The sequence below is a fragment of the Microcaecilia unicolor genome, chromosome 9 (genome assembly GCF_901765095.1).
Source record: "Microcaecilia unicolor chromosome 9, aMicUni1.1, whole genome shotgun sequence".
Lineage (NCBI taxonomy): Eukaryota > Metazoa > Chordata > Amphibia > Gymnophiona > Siphonopidae > Microcaecilia > Microcaecilia unicolor.
In genome coordinates this window covers 176,340,574-176,358,544 of record NC_044039.1, presented here as the reverse complement: position 1 = coordinate 176,358,544, position 17,971 = coordinate 176,340,574, and the positions used below count along the sequence as shown (strand labels likewise).

General features: G+C 48.2%; 1 protein-coding gene across 1 annotated transcript in view; it reads left to right on the top strand.

Moving 5' to 3' along the window:
- The window catches only part of C9H14orf39 (chromosome 9 C14orf39 homolog), a 323,838-nt gene that overhangs the window by 263,311 nt on the left and 42,556 nt on the right, over positions 1 to 17,971 (top strand). The window contains exon 16 of the mRNA XM_030213710.1: positions 3,667 to 3,724. Coding sequence (XP_030069570.1) covers positions 3,667 to 3,724 — 58 coding nt within the window. The remainder of the gene's footprint in view (positions 1 to 3,666; positions 3,725 to 17,971) is intronic.

Below are 17,971 nucleotides of genomic sequence, written 5' to 3'. Positions count from 1 at the left end.
ATTTCTGAAAATATTTTGTTACAAGAGGGTCTAACAGGTAGATCCCCCCCCCCCCCCCCCCGTATAATTATTGAATTTTGACAGGGAAAAGTGTGTGCTTTTCTAAAGTTAACCAGATATCCAATTCAATTCAAGCGAGTTCTTATATACTGCTAATATCCCCTAATTAGAGTTCAGTGTGATTTACATGAATTAGGTTAAAGTAATAGTGAAATGCCATCAGAGGAAGTCATAATTATGGGGGCAAGGAGTAATTGGTAGAGAATTAGGCATGGAGTGACAGTATTGGATCAACTGTTAGGTTTGGGGAACACATGAGTTTTTAGCTTCTTTCTGAAGCTGAGGTAATCGGTTTCTGTTCTAATTCCCATGGGTATAGAGTTCCATAGAGAGGTTCCAACTACAGAGAAGAGTGAGCTGAAGGTTTTCTGGAATTTGACTCTCTTGTAAGGCTAAGAAGAGATTAGCAACTGGTCGTTCAGTCTCTTTTAATGGGCCAGGCTTAGAAGGGCTGTATCAATCAGTAGGCCAGAGATAGTGCCATATAAGATTTGAAAGGTTATACAGGCAGCTTTGAACTTAATTTGTTTGGACGTGGAGGGGCATAATCGAACGGAAACGCCTATCTCCATGGGCGTTTATCTCCGAGAACGGGTCCGTGAAGGGGCGGGCCGAACCGTATTTTCGAAAAAAATGGACGTTTTTGAGCTGGGCGTTTGTTTTTTTTAGCGATAATGGAAACTAAAAACGCCCAGCTCAAAAACGTCCTAATCCGAGCCATTTGGTCGTGGGAGGGGCCAGGATTGGTAGTACACTGGCCCCCCTGATATGCCAGGACACCAGCTGGGCACCCTAGGTCAGTGCGGTGGACTTCAGAAAAAGCTCCCACATGCATAGCTCCCTTACCACGGGTGCTGAGCTCCCAACCCCCCTCCCCCAAAACCCACAACCCACAAATGTACAACACATACCATAGCTCTTAGGGGTGAAGGGGGCACCTACATGTGGGTACAGTGGGTTTTGCAGACCTCCCATTTACCAGCACAAGTGTTACAGGTGGGGGGGGGGGGATGGGCCTGGAGCCACCTGGCTGAAGTGCACTGTGGTACCCACTAAAAGTGCTCCAGGGACCTGCATACACGCAGGCCTCTAGGACTGGTTGCTGCTATATAACATTGGCACACCAGTTGACGCCTGAAGACTAATCCGAAAACGTCCTTTATTGGAATAACCGCGTTTACTCACAGTTAACTGCAGATCAGAGGTTGTGCCCCACTGGCAACGAGTCTCCCTGGTACTGAGATGAGCAGTAGGTCAGAGCTGGCAGAATGGTGTACAGTGCCCTCTTTCAGCCACATTCAAGGGAAGAACTAAGTTGTCTAACGTGGCTAACACAGGAAAGGGAACTAAAACTTGCTTACAAAAATGGCCACTACCGCATGGACTACAACAGGAAACACAACAGGGCACACTCTGACCCAGTAGGCAGGGGGAAAAGCACCATGGGAGAAGAGCCTACCAACTACCAACATCGTGAGACTGTAACACAAGCTAATGAAATCACGGAGCCCAATACCCTACACCCACCACAATGCATTGCTGATGTGACCCTGTAGTGCACCCGAGAGCCACATCTGACCCAGGGAAAGGCTGTAACAGGATCGAACACATTCTGCTGTCATGGAGGTGGGTACGGCATTTGAGGCTGGCATACAGGCTGGAAAAAAGTTTTTAAAGTGGGGTTATTTTGGTGGGAGGGGGTTAGTGACCACTGGGGGAGTCCGGGGTGGTCATCCCCGATTCCCTCCAGTGGTTATCTGGGCAGTTGGAGCACTTTTTTGGGACTTGTTCGTGAAACAAAAGGGTCCAAAAAAAGTGACCCAAAATCACGGTAAAAACGCCTTTTTTTTTAATGATTATCAGCTAAAGACGCCCATCTCTCCTCGGCTGATAACCACGCCCCAGTTCCGCCTCCGTCATGCCACCGTCATGCCACCGTCAACTTTATTCGTTTTTGCGACGGAGTGCAGTTGGAAACGCCCAAAATCAACTTTTGATTATACCGATTTGGGCGCTTTTGCGAGACAAACGTCTATCTCCCGATTTAGGTCGCACTATAGGCGTTTTTCGAAAATAAGCTGGATATGGAGCCAATGTAGTTTAACCGGGTATGATGAGACACTGTTGTATTTGTTTAGACTAAAAATCAGCCTTGCTGCTGTGTTCTGTATTATTTGTAGCTTCTTTAGTAGATAGGACTTAATGCCAAGGAACAAGATGTTGCAGTAGTCAATTTGAGGAAAGATGAGCATTTGGACCAGCAGTGTGAAAGCATTCCAGTCGAAAAGAGACCATACCAAATGGAGCTGCCTCATTTTAAACAGTGTCGTCTTCCACAGCTGGTTGATGTGGGAAGAGTCCAGAAGTACTCCGATCACTTTGGCTTCAGATTCCACTACAAGCATCTTATTCAATCCAACTGTTAGTGAGGCTGGGACATGAACACCTGGATTCCAGAACCATAAGATCTTGGTCTTGTGTGGATTCAGTTTTAGTTTGTTTGTCAGGGCCCAGTTCTGGATGGCATTCATCCCGGGAATTACTGACCAGGTTGTGTCATGGGTATGTTGTTAGGAGGAGCAGAATGTCATCCACATAAGATAGCAGAAGTTCACCTAGGCCTAGATGTTATAGAACCCAGGGAGGACATGAAGTTGAATATGATTGGGGAAAGAGGGGATCCCTGTGGGACCCCACACTCCGGAAGCCATTACTGAGAGAGAAGTTGATTTTGATTGACAGCATATCTTCTGTTTGAAAATAATTTCCTGAACCAGTCGAGAACAGGATCCAAGATGCCAATATGATCCAGTCATTTGAGCAAAGCAAGCAAAAAGGAGCAGACCTCATGTGGACATGGGCAGAGCTGAGGTAATTCTGAAAATTATGTGGGTACTGACAGTATTTAGTGCCATTACCCACATAGCTAACCGGGCAAGTAGGACTGCATAAATAACAGTCATAATTTTGCCTGGTTAGCTATGCGGGTTGGACGGTTTCCTAAAGGACAAGTTCATAAACCGCTACTAAACAGACTTGGAAAAATCCAAAGTCCCAGGAATAACATGTATAGAATGTTTGTACGTTTGGGAAGCTTGCCAGGTGCCCTTGGCCTGGATTGGCCGCTGTCGTGGACAAGATGCTAGGATCGATGGACCCTTGGTCTTTTCCCAGTATGGCATTACTTATGTACTTATCAGCTGTGCATGCATTGACCCAATCCTAAACAGCCAATCCCACATGAAGTAATAAGTTCAATTGTATTTTGGAAGAAGATGTGCAGTGGTTTAATATGAAGGTAAAAGTACTGTAAGAACTAAATAAATGTTTCCTTTATACATTTTCTATATTTTAAAACTTTAGGGTCCTGTTTACTAAGCTGCGCTGTAGGCATGCAAACATTTTAGCGCACACTAAAAATAAGCAAACGCTAACGATAGAGACAACCAGTATATTCCTATGGATGTCTCAGCACGTGCTAAAAGGTTTGCACACCTACAGCACGGCTTAGTAAACAGGGCCCTCAGTCAATTTTAGTAAAATTATATGAAAGGCAATATTTATATACATTTCTTATAAATTGATTGTAATACCTGTTCTTTTCAGCAAAATGACAGTTATTCTGATGGAAATGTAAATCCTGCATCACCGCACAAGGAAATAGGCAAGTAGTTATTTTATTTTGTTTACACTTACCAGACTGATAATATTGTAATATTAAGAGTTCAGAAGAAGCAATTCAAAAGAAAACACTGAAAGAGGTAATAATTATGATTGAGCTGAAAGGCACAGGTTTTCCAATGATTAAATGGTGACTTCTTGGTACTACATCATGTCATTTTTTTCACTAGATTCTTATTGCTGTAAATGTATATCATATATATATTGCTGTGATGCTAAAAGTAATAATTCTTTGAGCCTATGTTGAGGTGTTCTTAAGGAATCCAACTTTCCTTAGTTCTCTGAGGACAAGCAGGCCTATAATTCTCATGTGGGTAACGCGGGTCCGCGTTTCCAGTCCAGAGCTTGTAACAAGCTTTAAACAAGTCTTTGAGCGTGTGCCTTCCTGCCCACTGCGAGAGCACAGGACCAGCAGTTCTTCTTTTCCTGCGGTGAGGAGAGGATTCATTTTTTCCTTTTCCTCACAGCTGGTTCAGCCTTTGGTGTATTTTGTGCCTTTCCCCCTTTTTTCCCCCTTTTGTTATTTTTATGCCTCTCTCAGGGTTTTCTCCATTTAATTCTGTCCCCGTATCGTCTTAGATTATTTTATTTACCCCTTTTTGAAGTTTTCTTTCTTTTACCGCACTCACTAGGCCACGTTTAGGCCTGAGCCCCGGGTGCATCTTTACCCTCTTCCTTTTTCTGGTGCTTTGCCCTTTTTAGCACCATTGAGTCATTTGATTTGGCCACAGCTGTTTTTCCTTCCATGTCATCGAAGGTTCCCAGTGGCTTCAAGTGCTGCACTCAGTGCAATAAGACCTTCTCTGGCAAAGACACCCATTCACGGTGTCTGCAGTGTTTGGGGCCTGATCATCAAAGGCATAGCCAGGTTTTGATGTCAGGGGGAGCAGACATTTGTAAAGTAGGCATCAGTTGGTGTCAGCTGGACGGCAGTGCCGGTGTTGTCACTCAGGCGGCTGTGCTGCCTCTGCTATGTCCCACCTATGAGGAAAATCGAAGTTACATTAGGAGGCAGGATGCAGCAGAGGTCCCAGGAATGGCCTGAGCAGGCAGCATGTCTTCTTATTTATAAGTACAAATATTCAGATTGTGACCATCACCTCAGGGACAGCACAACCACTACTTTCACTGCTAGACAATTTTTACAATCAGATGGGCTTTTGTTTGTATGATGACTCTACAGGATGTGGAAACCACTAGTCCCGAGCATTTTTATTTTGGTAACAAGGCCACCAACCCCAGAGCCTACTTTCAAATAGAGCCAGAAACTTTGTGAAATAACACAAAATCCTACAAGAAGACACTCAAAACCTATACTGAAAACTTACCACACCATAATAGCCCTAACCCACTATGAAAATACAATAGCAAATATTATATTGGGCCCTAGAGCACCATTATACCTGCTATTGGGGAAACTGGAACATGCTGGACTGTTATAGATTTTTGCACAGACACTAAATGCTAGCACAGAGGTGGGCAACACAGTCGAGTTGTCAGGATTTCCCCAATGAATATGCATGAAATCATTCATTGGGAAAATCCTGAAAACCTAACAGTCGAGGACCGAGGATGCCCACCCTTGTGGTAGCACAATCCTTCATCTCAGAATAAGGAAAGTCTCTCACCTGATACAAAATGGGGACCACAAAAAAAAATATGCAGACAAAACCTGAAATGGAGACCCCCAAGAAAGCCAGACTCTTTAAGCAGGACAGTATTGGTAAAAGAGAAAAAGAAATGAATTTTCCCCTGTACTTTGTAAAATAAAAATAGAAAAGAAATGCACACTTAACAAAGCAGGCATATCTCTCAGTCCTTATAAAGTATTACTGTCACAAAATGCCTAGCCACTTGCCTAGGGCTACTCTGTGGCATTTTAGTTATATTTGTACCCCGCGCTTTCCCACTCATTGCAGGCTCAATGCGGCTTACATATACAGGTACTTATTTGTACCTGGGGCAATGGAGGGTTAAGTGACTTGTCCAGAGTCAGAAGGAGCTGTGCCTGAAGTGGGAATCGAACTCAGTTCCTCAGTTCCCCAGGACCAGAGTCCACCACCCTAACCACTAGGCCACTCCTCCACTCCACTAGCACCCTCCTCCCACTGACTGGGTCCCAACTGCCTCTGGGCAAGTCTCCTGCTCTCAAATTATCCCCAGTGATTCCTGGGTTACTGGGGCCACACTCCCAGTGGTACCACAGTTCCTAGAAGGCACCCACAGACCCAGTGCACAAACCACTAGGATTCTTAGTCAGTCCAGACAAGCAGAGGCAATAAACTAAAAATGTTTATTGTCATGAAAAATTAGAACAAGGAACAGAAAAGGTGCAATCAGCAAACAGTAACAGATAACTAAACATAGATCAATTATAAAACTATCAAAACATTTCTTCACCATCTAATTAGTACCTGCGGAGATCAGGAGATATAGCTGCTCACAGGATATCAACTATAATTGTTCACAGGGCCTCAGCAAAAAGATCTTTCTCTCTTTTCTCCCTGGCTAAGACTGGGGCAAAAGCCAGTACATCCTAGATGAAGTGAGCTCCTGGGCCAATCAAAGCCTAGAACAACAAGTTTTCAAACGTATACTGCATCTTACTTCCTATCTGTGCCAGACTAAAGAAAAAACAATCATTACTCTGTAACAGCTTTAAAGTAAGAAAATACCATCTGCTGACCATACTAGAGAAATGCACTTCAAGAAATAATACAGTTTTACAGGCTTAAAACCCCACTGTTTTGTCACAATTCCATAAACATTTTTTTCTTTTCTACCTTTGTCATCTTGGAATTTTCTTTTTCTAATTAAGCTAATCCCCATCTCTTTTCTACTTTCCGTTAGTCTGTCTTCTCCCAAATTCTTTTCCAGGTTGGCCCTTTCCATTTCTTCTCTCTTGTCTTCTACTTTTCCTTCTGTCTAGCACTGATCTTTCATTTTGTTTTATTCCCCCCACTTTTCTCTGCATTTATATCCTCCCATTTGATTTTACTCTCATTCTCCCTTTCTCTCACCTTCTAGTCCTTAGTCTGCTTTTCAAAGATTTGTCTCATCTACCAATTGGCTTTTCCCATCTTTTTCATTCCCTCTCCAGCACTCCCTTTGCCCCTCTGTATCTCTCCTTCCTCAGTCTGCTATCCCCCCATCTTTCACCCACTTGCTTACTTACTCATTCCCATCCCCTGTACTCACCCTCTTAGCCCTCATCTACCCTCCACTTCCTCTCATTCTCTCTCCAGCCCTAGCTCCATCCCTGTCTCTCCTTCCTTCCCTTGTCTCCAGGCCATACTTCCATCTCTTGGCCTATAACCCATGTCCTATTACTTCTTTTTCACCATCTTTTTAACCCCATTTTCACCTTCACTGAATCCCTTCAGAGATCCTTCCCATTCCTCGCATACTGGTAACCATAAAATGATTTGACTATCAATGTTTTTAATGGGTTGCCTCATGACCATCAGGTTTCAGATTTCGCCTGTCACTCTCCATCCACCACACAGGATTCCCCCCCCCCCCCCTCCATCTGCCATGCAAGACTCCCCCCCCCCCCCCCTTCAGCCATCCAGGATCTCTTCTGTCTCTCTCTCTCATGCCCCCATCCAACATCACTCCAATGTCTCTTTCACCCCCTCACCATCTATCTCTCATCTCCCAGCATCCAGCTTTACCCTTTCTGTCCTCTGCCCCTCTATCTACTTTTGCCTGTCTCTCTCCCAGAACTCCTGTCTCTCTCTTTTTTCCCCCATTCATCATGTAGCATCTTCCCATGCCCCATCCTCATGCAGGCCAGAATACTCTGCCATGCAGGACTCCCCTCCCCTCGCCTCAGCCATCCCGGATTTCTTCTGTCTCTCTCTCATCCCCCCATCCAACATCACCCCACTGCCGCTTTCATTCTCTCTCCATCCAACATCGCTTCTCTTCTTCATCATATTACCCTTATGTCTCTTATCCCTCAGCATCCAGTTTTACCCAATCTTTCTCTTCTCCTCCCCTTTGCCTGTCTTTCCCCCAATGCTCCTGTCTATTTCTCTTTTTTTCCCCATTCATCATGCAATCATACAATCCCATCTCTCTTCCCTTCACCCCACTATTGGCCCCAAGGAGGTTAGGTTGAGAACAGGAGAGAGTATGAACCTATCTAACCCATTATATGGGTTGAAGCCAGTAGGTGGAGCTTGCCACCATTTTCCTTCACCCAAAACAACAGCAAATGCTATTGAAAACAATTACCAAAGATTATTAGAAATAGCAGACTGCCTATGTGTGGTCCATCTGTAAAAAGTCAAAAGCTGTTCCAGTTGGATAGGCCGTGCCTTAAAAGGTGGAGCCGGAGGACAAAAGATTTGTTACTTATTTTACAGAGTTTTAACTTATTTGAAAGCTTCCCATATGTAGATATAAATATCATGAAGTAAAAATTGAATATTACTAAAACAGCTTCAAAAGGTATTGTAGCTAGTAGAAACAGCACTAATAAAGTCTGTATTTTGTGCTATTTTTCTACACTGTTCTCTACAATACAGTAATACATGGCCAAATTTCATGGAGGCTATCCTGTTTACTAATGGGTTCATCTTAACTGTTGTTTTAATCAGCCTTGGGAAGCCTCGTGTTATAAAGAAGGGATATACTGAAATTAAATTGAATTAAAATTAAACTCTCCTTTCATTGGGCACATGGAATCACATCTTCACCTTATCTCTTTTGTACAAATGGATTATCCTGTTTTGAGCATGTTTCAGTGACAAGTGATTTTCATAAGTCAAAATAATAAAAATAAATGTTTTCTTTCATGCCGAACTCTCATTCATTTAAACATATCTAAATGGGCTATAAGCCTCTAATGCAATCCATTGGTTTTTGTCATTGTGGTGATGTGTATACTGTGCCAAAACTGGAACTACAATGAGACAGAATAATAGATTTGTTCCTCGGTTAATTTTTAAACAAAAAACTAAGAAATGATTTACTCTGGTCTTACAACAAGGACATTCCATCAAGCTGTGCATCACCACTTGGAAAACACAAATGTCATTCAGCTCCAACTGTTCTGTTGCTGCTTTCCCTTAGCTATCATTATTCCTGGGACTCATCTATATACAAATATACAGCTAGAAGACAAAGATTACCACCTCCCCCCCCCCCCCCAAAAAAAATGCGTTTTACAACCAAACATGAAGAAGAAATAAATATTTCTCCGAGGACAAGCAGGCTGCTTGTTCTCACGACTGGGTGACGTCCGCGGCAGCCCCCACCAACCGGAAGAAGCTTCGCGGGCGGTCCGCACGCAGGGCACGCCCACCGCGCATGCGCGGCCATCTTCCCGCCCGTGCGCGACCGTTCCCGCCAGTCTTGTTTTTTCCGCGCTGGAGAGAGTCATGCATCGCCGCTCTCTCTTGGTCAGCCCCGAAAAACCGTCGCGTTTTCGCGAATTTTCTTAGTTTTTTGTTTGTTTCTGGGCGCGTTCCGGACCCTTTTTCTTTTCTTCAAAAAAAAAAAAAAAGTGTGAACGCGCTTGTTTTCCCTCTTTTTCTATCGGGGGCGTCGCGTTGCGGCCTTGTGGCCGCGCGGTCGATTTATTTTTCGAGGTGTGATTTACCGCCACCATCGACGGCTTTAATTTCGCTGACGCGATTTTTCCGTCGATGTCCTCGAAGGTCCCGAGTGGATTTAAGAAGTGTGGTCGGTGCGGCCGGCCTATCTCGCAGACCGACACCCACGCTTGGTGCCTCCAGTGCCTCGGGCCGGAGCACAATATCAAGTCGTGTTCTTTGTGTCTTGGTCTCCGGAAACGGACTCAGGTTGCGAGGCAAGTTCTACGGGACCGTCTTTTCGGAACTTGCGCCGGCCCCTCGACGTCGACGGCATCGGTATCGACAGCCGGTTCTTCGGTACCGGTATCGATGCCCGCGAAATCGGCACCGATGGCATCGACCCCAGGAGCACAGGTCCCGTCGGCCCGCCGGTCCTCCGGTGAGGGTAGGGATGAGAGGCCGCGTGGGCAATCGGCCCCGGTCACTCCCTCAGCCCATGGCCCTCGGGACCGAACCCTGTCTGACCCGGTTCCTCGAGACTGAGGGGGATCGACCTCCTCCTCCTCCATTCCACCTGGCACCGATGACGGGCACCGCAAGAAATCTAAGAAGCACCGTCATCGGTCGCCTTCGATGCATCCGGCTCTCGGTACCGGCGAGGAGTCGACACCGAAGCGTTTGCGTCGAGAGGAGAGATCCCCTTCGGTAGTGGAGGTACCGACGCGTCAGGGTCCCAGCACTTTGGTGCAGTCTCCTGGACCCGAGCAGCTTCCGGCACCGACACCTCTACCGGCCCCCCCGCCTTTCCCGGCAACGGGCCTGGACGAGTGCCTCCGAGCCATCCTTCCGGGGATCCTGGAAGGGCTGATGCGCCAGGCTGTGCCGGCGCCGGGGGTGCTTGCGCCCTCGGCGCCGTTGACTGTGGCGCCGGCGAGCTCTAGCCCGGTGCCGAGGGCCGTCGACACCGCCGCCTGCTTGCGGCGCCGGTCTCGACCGCCACGCAGGTGGAGTCCCCGTCGATGGAGGGAGCTTCGTCCCCGCCGGCGCGGGAGTCCACCGCTCGACGACACCGAGGCCTCGGTGCCTCGACGTTGAGCCGGGCCCGGTTAAGGACTCAGCTATATGAGCTTATGTCCGATACCGAGGAAGAGGCCTCGTGGGGGGAAGAGGAAGACCCCAGATATTTCTCCTCAGAGGAGTCTGCGGGTCTTCCCTCGGACCCCACGCCTTCACCAGAGAGAAAGCTCTCGCCTCCTGAGAGCCTCGCCTTTGCCTCCTTTGTAAGGGACATGTCTATTTGCATTCCCTTCCCCGTGGTCTCTGTGGATGAGCCGAGGGCTGAGATGCTCGAGGTCCTCGACTATCCATCACCACCTAGAGAGTCCTCCACGGTGCCGTTGCACAATGTCCTCAAAGAGACACTGCTTCGGAACTGGATGAGACCATTATCTAATCCCACCATTCCCAAGAAAGCAGAGTCCCAGTACAGAATCCACTCGGACCCAGAGTTAATGCGGCCCCAATTGCCCCATGACTCGGCGGTCGTGGATTCTGCTCTCAAGAGGGCACGGAGTTCGAGGGATACCGCCTCGGCGCCCCCGGGGTGAGAGTCTCGCACTCTGGACTCGTTTGGGAGGAAGGCCTACCAATCCTCCATGCTCGTGACCCGCATCCAGTCGTACCAGCTGTACACGAGCATCCACATGCGGAACAATGTGAAGCAACTGGCGGACCTGGTCGATAATCTCCCGCCGGAGCAGTCCAGGCCTTATCAGGAGGTGGTCAGGCAGCTGAAGGCGTGCAGAAAGTTCCTGTCCAGGGGTATTTATGACACCTGTGACGTGGCATCTCGTGCTGCGGCCCAAGGTATAGTGATGCGCAGGCTCTCATGGCTGCGTGCCTCTGACCTGGACAACCGCACCCAGCAGAGACTGGGCGACGTCCCTTGCCGAGGGGATAATATTTTATAAGTACATAAGTACATAAGTAGTGCCATACTGGGAAAGACCAAAGGTCCATCTAGCCCAGCATCCTGTCTCCGACAGTGGCCAATCCAGGTCAAGGGCACCTGGCACGCTCCCCAAACGTAAAAACATTCCAGACAAGTTATACCTAAAAATGCGGAATTTTTCCAAGTCCATTTAATAGCGGTCTATGGACTTGTCCTTTAGGAATCTATCTAACCCCTTTTTAAACTCCGTCAAGCTAACCGCCCGTACCACGTTCTCCGGCAACGAATTCCAGAGTCTAATTACACGTTGGGTGAAGAAAAATTTTCTCCGATTCGTTTTAAATTTACCACACTGTAGCTTCAACTCATGCCCTCTAGTCCTAGTATTTTTGGATAGCGTGAACAGTCGCTTCACATCCACCCGATCCATTCCACTCATTATTTTATACACTTCTATCATATCTCCCCTCAGCCGTCTCTTCTCCAAGGTCGAGCAGCTGGTGGACCAACTGCATCAGTGGGAAACCGCCCTCGACAAGCTCTCCCACCGGGCGCCTTCAGCACCCACCTCAGCAGGTGGACGTTTTTCCCGGGCCCGGCAGGCTGTGCCCTATTCTTTTGCAAAGCGTAGGTACACCCAGCCGGCCCGAAGGCCTCGTCAGCCACAGGGACAGCCCCAGCGCGCTCGTTCTCGTCAACAGCGTGCGCCTAAGCAGCCCCCTGCACCTCCACAGCAAAAGCCGGGGACGGGCTTTTGACTGGATCCACGGGAACATAGCCGCCCTCAAAGTGTCCGTACCGGACGATCTGCCGGTCGGAGGAAGGTTAAAATTTTTTCACCAAAGGTGGCCTCTCATAACCTCCGACCAGTGGGTTCTCCAAATAGTGCGGTGCGGATACGCCCTGAATTTGGCCTCCCTGCCTCCAAATTGTCCTCCGGGAGCTCAATCCTTCAGCTCCCATCACAAGCAGGTACTTGCAGAGGAACTCTCCGCCCTTCTCAGCGCCAATGCGGTCGAGCCCGTACCACCCGGGCAGGAAGGGCAGGGATTCTATTCCAGGTACTTCCTTGTGGAAAAGAAAACAGGGGGGATGCGTCCCATCCTAGACCTGAGAGGCCTGAACAAATTCCTGGTCAAAGAAAAGTTCAGGATGCTTTCCTTGGGCACCCTTCTGCCAATGATTCAGAAAAACGATTGGCTATGTTCCCTGGATTTAAAGGACGCATACACTCACATCCCGATACTGCCAGCTCACAGACAGTATCTCAGATTCCGCCTGGGCGCACGGCACTTTCAGTATTGTGTGCTGCCCTTTGGGCTCGCCTCTGCCCCACGAGTGTTTACAAAGTGCCTTGTGGTGGTAGCGGCGTACCTAAGCAAGCTGGGAGTGCACGTGTTCCCATATCTCGACAATTGGCTGGTCAAGAACACCTCGGAGGCGGGAGCCCTCCGGTCTATGCAGTGCACTATTCAACTTCTGGAGCTGCTGGGGTTTGTGATAAATTACCCAAAGTCCCATCTCCAGCCAACACAGTCTCTGGAATTCATAGGAGCTCTGCTGAATACCCAGACGGCTCAGGCCTTCCTTCCCGAAGCGAGGGCCCACAACCTTCTGTCCCTCGCTTCGCAGACCAGAGCGTCTGAGCAGGTCACAGCTCGGCAGATGTTGAGACTTCTGGGTCATATGGCCTCCACAGTTCATGTGACTCCCATGGCCCGTCTTCACATGAGATCTGCTCAATGGACCCTAGCTTCCCAGTGGTTTCAAGCCACCGGGAATCTAGAAGATGTCATCCGCCTCTCCACCAGTTGCCGCACTTCATTGCTCTGGTGGACCATCCGGACCAATTTGACCCTGGGACGTCCATTCCAAATTCCGCAGCCCATGAAAGTGCTGACGACGGATGCATCTCGCCTGGGGTGGGGAGCTCATGTCGATGGGATTCACACCCAGGGTCTGTGGTCCCTCCAGGAAAAGGATCTTCAGATCAACCTCCTGGAGCTCCGAGCGATCTGGAACGCACTGAAGGCTTTCAGAGATCGGCTGTCCTACCAAATTATCCAAATTCGGACAGACAATCAGGTTGCAATGTATTACACCAACAAGAAGGGGGGCACCGGATCTTGCCCTTGTGTCAGGAAGCCGTCGGGATGTGGCGTTGGGCTTGCCAGTTCGGCATGCTCCTCCAAGCCACATACCTGGCAGGTGTAAACAACAGTCTGGCCGACAGACTGAGCAGAGTCATGCAACCGCACGAGTGGTCGCTTCATTCCAGAGTGGTACGCAAGATCTTCCGAGAGTGGGGCACCCCCTCGGTGGACCTTTTCGCCTCTCAGACCAACCACAAGCTGCCTCTGTTCTGTTCCAGACTAACAGGCACACGGCAGGCTAGCGTCGGATGCCTTTCTCCTCCATTGGGGGACCGGCCTCCTGTATGCTTATCCTCCCATACCTTTGGTGGGGAAGACCTTACTGAAGCTCAAGCAAGACCACAGCACCATGATTCTGATAGCGCCCTTTTGGCCCCGTCAGATCTGGTTCCCTCTTCTTCTGGAGTTGTCCTCCGAAGAACCGTGGAGATTGGAGTGTTTTCCCAACTCTCATTTCGCAGAACGACGGAGCGTTGCTGCACCCCAACCTTCAGTCCCTGGCTCTCACGGCCTGGATGTTGAGGGCGTAGACTTCACTGCGTTGGGTCTGTCTGAGGGTGTCTCCCGTGTCTTGCTTGCCTCTAGGAAGGATTCCACTAAAAAGAGTTACTTTTTCAAGTGGAGGAGGTTTGTCGTTTGGTGTGAGAGCAAGGCCCTAGAACCTCGTTCTTGCCCTGCACAGAACCTGCTTGAATACCTTCTGCATTTATCAGAGTCTGGCCTAAAGACCAACTCAGTAAGGAATCACCTTAGTACGATTAGTGCTTACCATTATCGTGTGGAAGGTAAAGCCATCTCTGGAGAGCCTTTAGTCGTTCGATTCATGAGAGGCTTGCTTTTGTCAAAGCCCCCTATCAAGCCTCCCGCAGTGTCATGGGATCTCAACGTCGTCCTCACCCAGCTGATGAAACCTCCTTTTGAGCCACTGAATACCTGCCATCTGAAGTACTGACCTGGAAGGTCATTTTCTTGGTGGCAGTTACTTCAGCTCGTAGGGTCAGTGAGCTTCAAGCCCTAGTAGCTCATGCTCCATATACCAAATTTCATCACAACAGAGTAGTGCTCCGCAACCACCCAAAGTTCCTGCCGAAGGTGGTGTCGGAGTTCCATCTTAACCAGTCAATTGTCTTGCCAACATTCTTCCCCAGGCCGCATACCCGCCCTGCTGAACGTCAGTTGCACACATTGGACTGCAAGAGAGCATTGGCCTTCTACTTGGAGCGGACACAGCCCCACAGACAGTCCGCCCAATTGTTTGTTTCTTTCGACCCTAACAGGCTAGGAGTCGCTGTCGGAAAACGCACCATCTCCAATTGGCTAGCAGATTGCATTTCCTTCACTTACGCCGAGGCTGGGCTGGCTCTTGAGGGTCATGTCACGGCTCATTGTGTTAGAGCCATGGCAGCGTCAGTGGCCCACTTGAAGTCAGCCACTATTGAAGAGATCTGCAAAGCTGCGACGTGGTCATCTGTCCACATATTCACATCACATTACTGCCTCCAGCAGGATACCCGACGCGACAGTCGGTTCGGGCAGTCGGTGCTGCAGAATCTGTTTGGGGTTTAAATCCAACTCCACCCTCCAGGACCCGAATTTATTCTGGTCAGGCTGCACTCTCAGTTAGTTGTTCTTCGTAGGTCAATTTCTGTTATACCCTCGCCGTTGCGAGGTTCCATTGACCTGGGTTCTTGTTTTGAGTGAGCCTGAGAGCTAGGGATACCCCAGTCGTGAGAACAAGCAGCCTGCTTGTCCTCGGAGAAAGTGAATGATACATACCTGTAGCAGGTGTTCTCCGAGGACAGCAGGCTGATTGTTCTCACCTACCCTCCCTCCTCCCCTTTGGAGTTGCGTTTTCATCTTTTGCTAGTCATTCAACTGGCGGGAACGGTCGCGCACGGGTGGGAAGACGGCCGCGCATGCGCGGTGGGCGTGCCCTGCGTGCGGACCGCCCGCGAAGCTTCTTCCGGTTGGTGGGGGCTGCCGCGGACGTCACCCAGTCGTGAGAACAATCAGCCTGCTGTCCTCGGAGAACACCTGCTACAGGTATGTATCATTCACTATACCAAAGAACTGGAAAATGTTGGCACATTTAGACTGACTCTGGACTTTGCATGAAGGTAGCCTTGCCCTCATTATTCAATATCTCTTTTTTTAATAGTAGTAATAAACAATACTAAGTGCATTTTTATCATATACCATTGCATTCCACAAAACAAAAGGAGAAAAGTAGCAAGTTCCCACAAACTATCTTTCTCTTTTGATCTAGTCACAAGAAAAAACAAAATTTGAAATGCTCTCAGGTTTCAACCTAATTCAAGTTTAACATTGGATATAAATGTCATAAATAAGAAAATAAATAGAAATGCTGAATGTTGAGCACCTGATTCTCATAATATGATGTCTTTTTAGTGGCCCTTTACCAGAAGAAAAATAAATCTCTGCATCAATAACAGGGTTAGGTGTCCCTATAACCAGCCCCTCTAAATGACACACTAATTACGATTTATAACAAATTACTACTCTACCTATGAAAAGTTATTCTGTTATTATACTTCCTTTGTGTACTTCCATATGCTGCTACACAAGCTGGCATGTTTGAAAATATGTGAGATTAAATAAAAATGCTACCAACAATGCATGTCGTCTCCTGTTCTCAATCTTACCTCCTTAATTGACCCCATTTTTCTTGCTCTCTCCTTTTCCACCCCCTCCTAGTCACTCTCTGACAGGTCCATGGAGACATGGAAGAAACAACTGCAAGCTTAGCTTCTTTGTCCTGTCCCTCACTGACTGGTTCATCCAGCTGCCTGCCTGGCGCCTTGGCGGAGAACAAAATGAAGAAGTGTACAGAGTCATCATAGCTCTATGTGCACTGCTGGTTTCCCTCCTCCACCCTTCCATTATGTAACTTCCTGTTTTGCGGAGGGAAGAGGGAAACTGACAGCGGGCAATGCACATGATCACAGAGCTATGATGACCCCACGCACAGCTTCATTTTGTTCTCAGCCAAGGCACCGGGCGGGCAGCGGGGCAAACCAGTGAGTGGGGGACAGGGTAGAGAATGGAACCTAAGTTTGCAGTTCATTAAGGGGCTGGGGAAGCTTAAGCTATGGCGTATAGGCGCCATCTTATTTGAAAATCTGTTTAGGGAGCGACCGCACCCCCTGCACCCCCCTAGCTATGCCTTTGCTGATCATATCCCTACCAACTGTATGCTCTGTCTTTGTATGAAGAGAGAATACAGTTCGCTAGAGATGATCAGAGAGAGAAGTTTTTGGAGCCAGGTCTGAAGCCTTGACATCGGTGTCTTCGGTGTCAACATCAGCATTGGATGTTGCATTGTCATCAGGTGTATCAGTCCATATGGCTACCTTGCACACTGGGAGTGACCTGCATTGAGTGGGTCCCAACCTGCCTCAATGCCGACATGCTATGCAAGTTCCCCTGGAACTGATCAGCCTTGGAACCGACTCTGAGGTTATTATTATTATTACATTTGTACCCCGTGCTTTCCCGCTCAAAGCAGGTTCAATGCGGCTTACATAGTAATAGGGATTACAGATTATTGATAGTGAAACTTGATAGAGAAAATATAAGTTAAATATAGCAGAATAATAGAAGTTATAGGTAGGTAGAGATGTGCAAGTGTTGGGTAAATGGGTTCATAGGATTAGTTTGGTTCATTTGGGTAGGCTTGCTTGAACAGATTGGGTTTTTAGTGATTTCCGGAAGGGTAGATAGTTCCTGATTGATCGGATAGGTCTGGGGAGGGCATCCCAGAGTTGGCTGCCTAAGAAGGAGAAGTTGGATCCATAATAGGTTTTGTACTTGAGTCCTTTGCAATTGGAGTAATGTAGATTGAAGTAAGTTCACGAGGTTTCAGACAAGTTTCTGGTGGGAAGGTCAATCAGATTGAGCATATAGTCTGGAGATTCACCGTGGATGATGTGTGATGTGATGGACTCAACATCGTTCTCTTCAGCACTGAGGAGCATCGATGCCAGGCATCAGAAGAAGCACCAGCATCAATCCTCCTTGATGCATGGTGCTGGGAGCTCTGGAGTGCAGAGGGTTTCCCCAGTCCCCAAAAAGTGTCGACACCAGGAGGATCGCTCCCCCTCTGTATGAGGTGCCAATGCATGGGTCTCCACACAGTCAAGACCAGGCATTCAATTCAACCCCGCAGATTCAGCAGCCTGCTACTACACCAGCACCCCAGCATTTCCCAATGTTGGCTTGCAATGATTGCCTCCAGGCCTTGCTCCCTGAACTTTTGGTGGGGTTCATGAAGAATTGCATCAGCATCTGGGGTGCTTGTGCCAGCCATGCCTCTTGCTTCAGTCCTGCATGGCCACCAGCCACACACTGACAATGTGTCTCCAGGAGCTTCTGCCCAGGAGGAAAAGGTTAGGATGGCTGTTGTAGTTGGTGATTCGATTATTAGACATGTAGATAGCTGGGTGACTGGTGGACGTGAGGATGTCTGGTCACTTGCCTACCTGGTGCTAAGGTGGTGGACCTCATCTGTCACCTAGAAAGGATTTTAGATAGTGCTGGGGAAGAGCCAGCTATCTTGGTACATG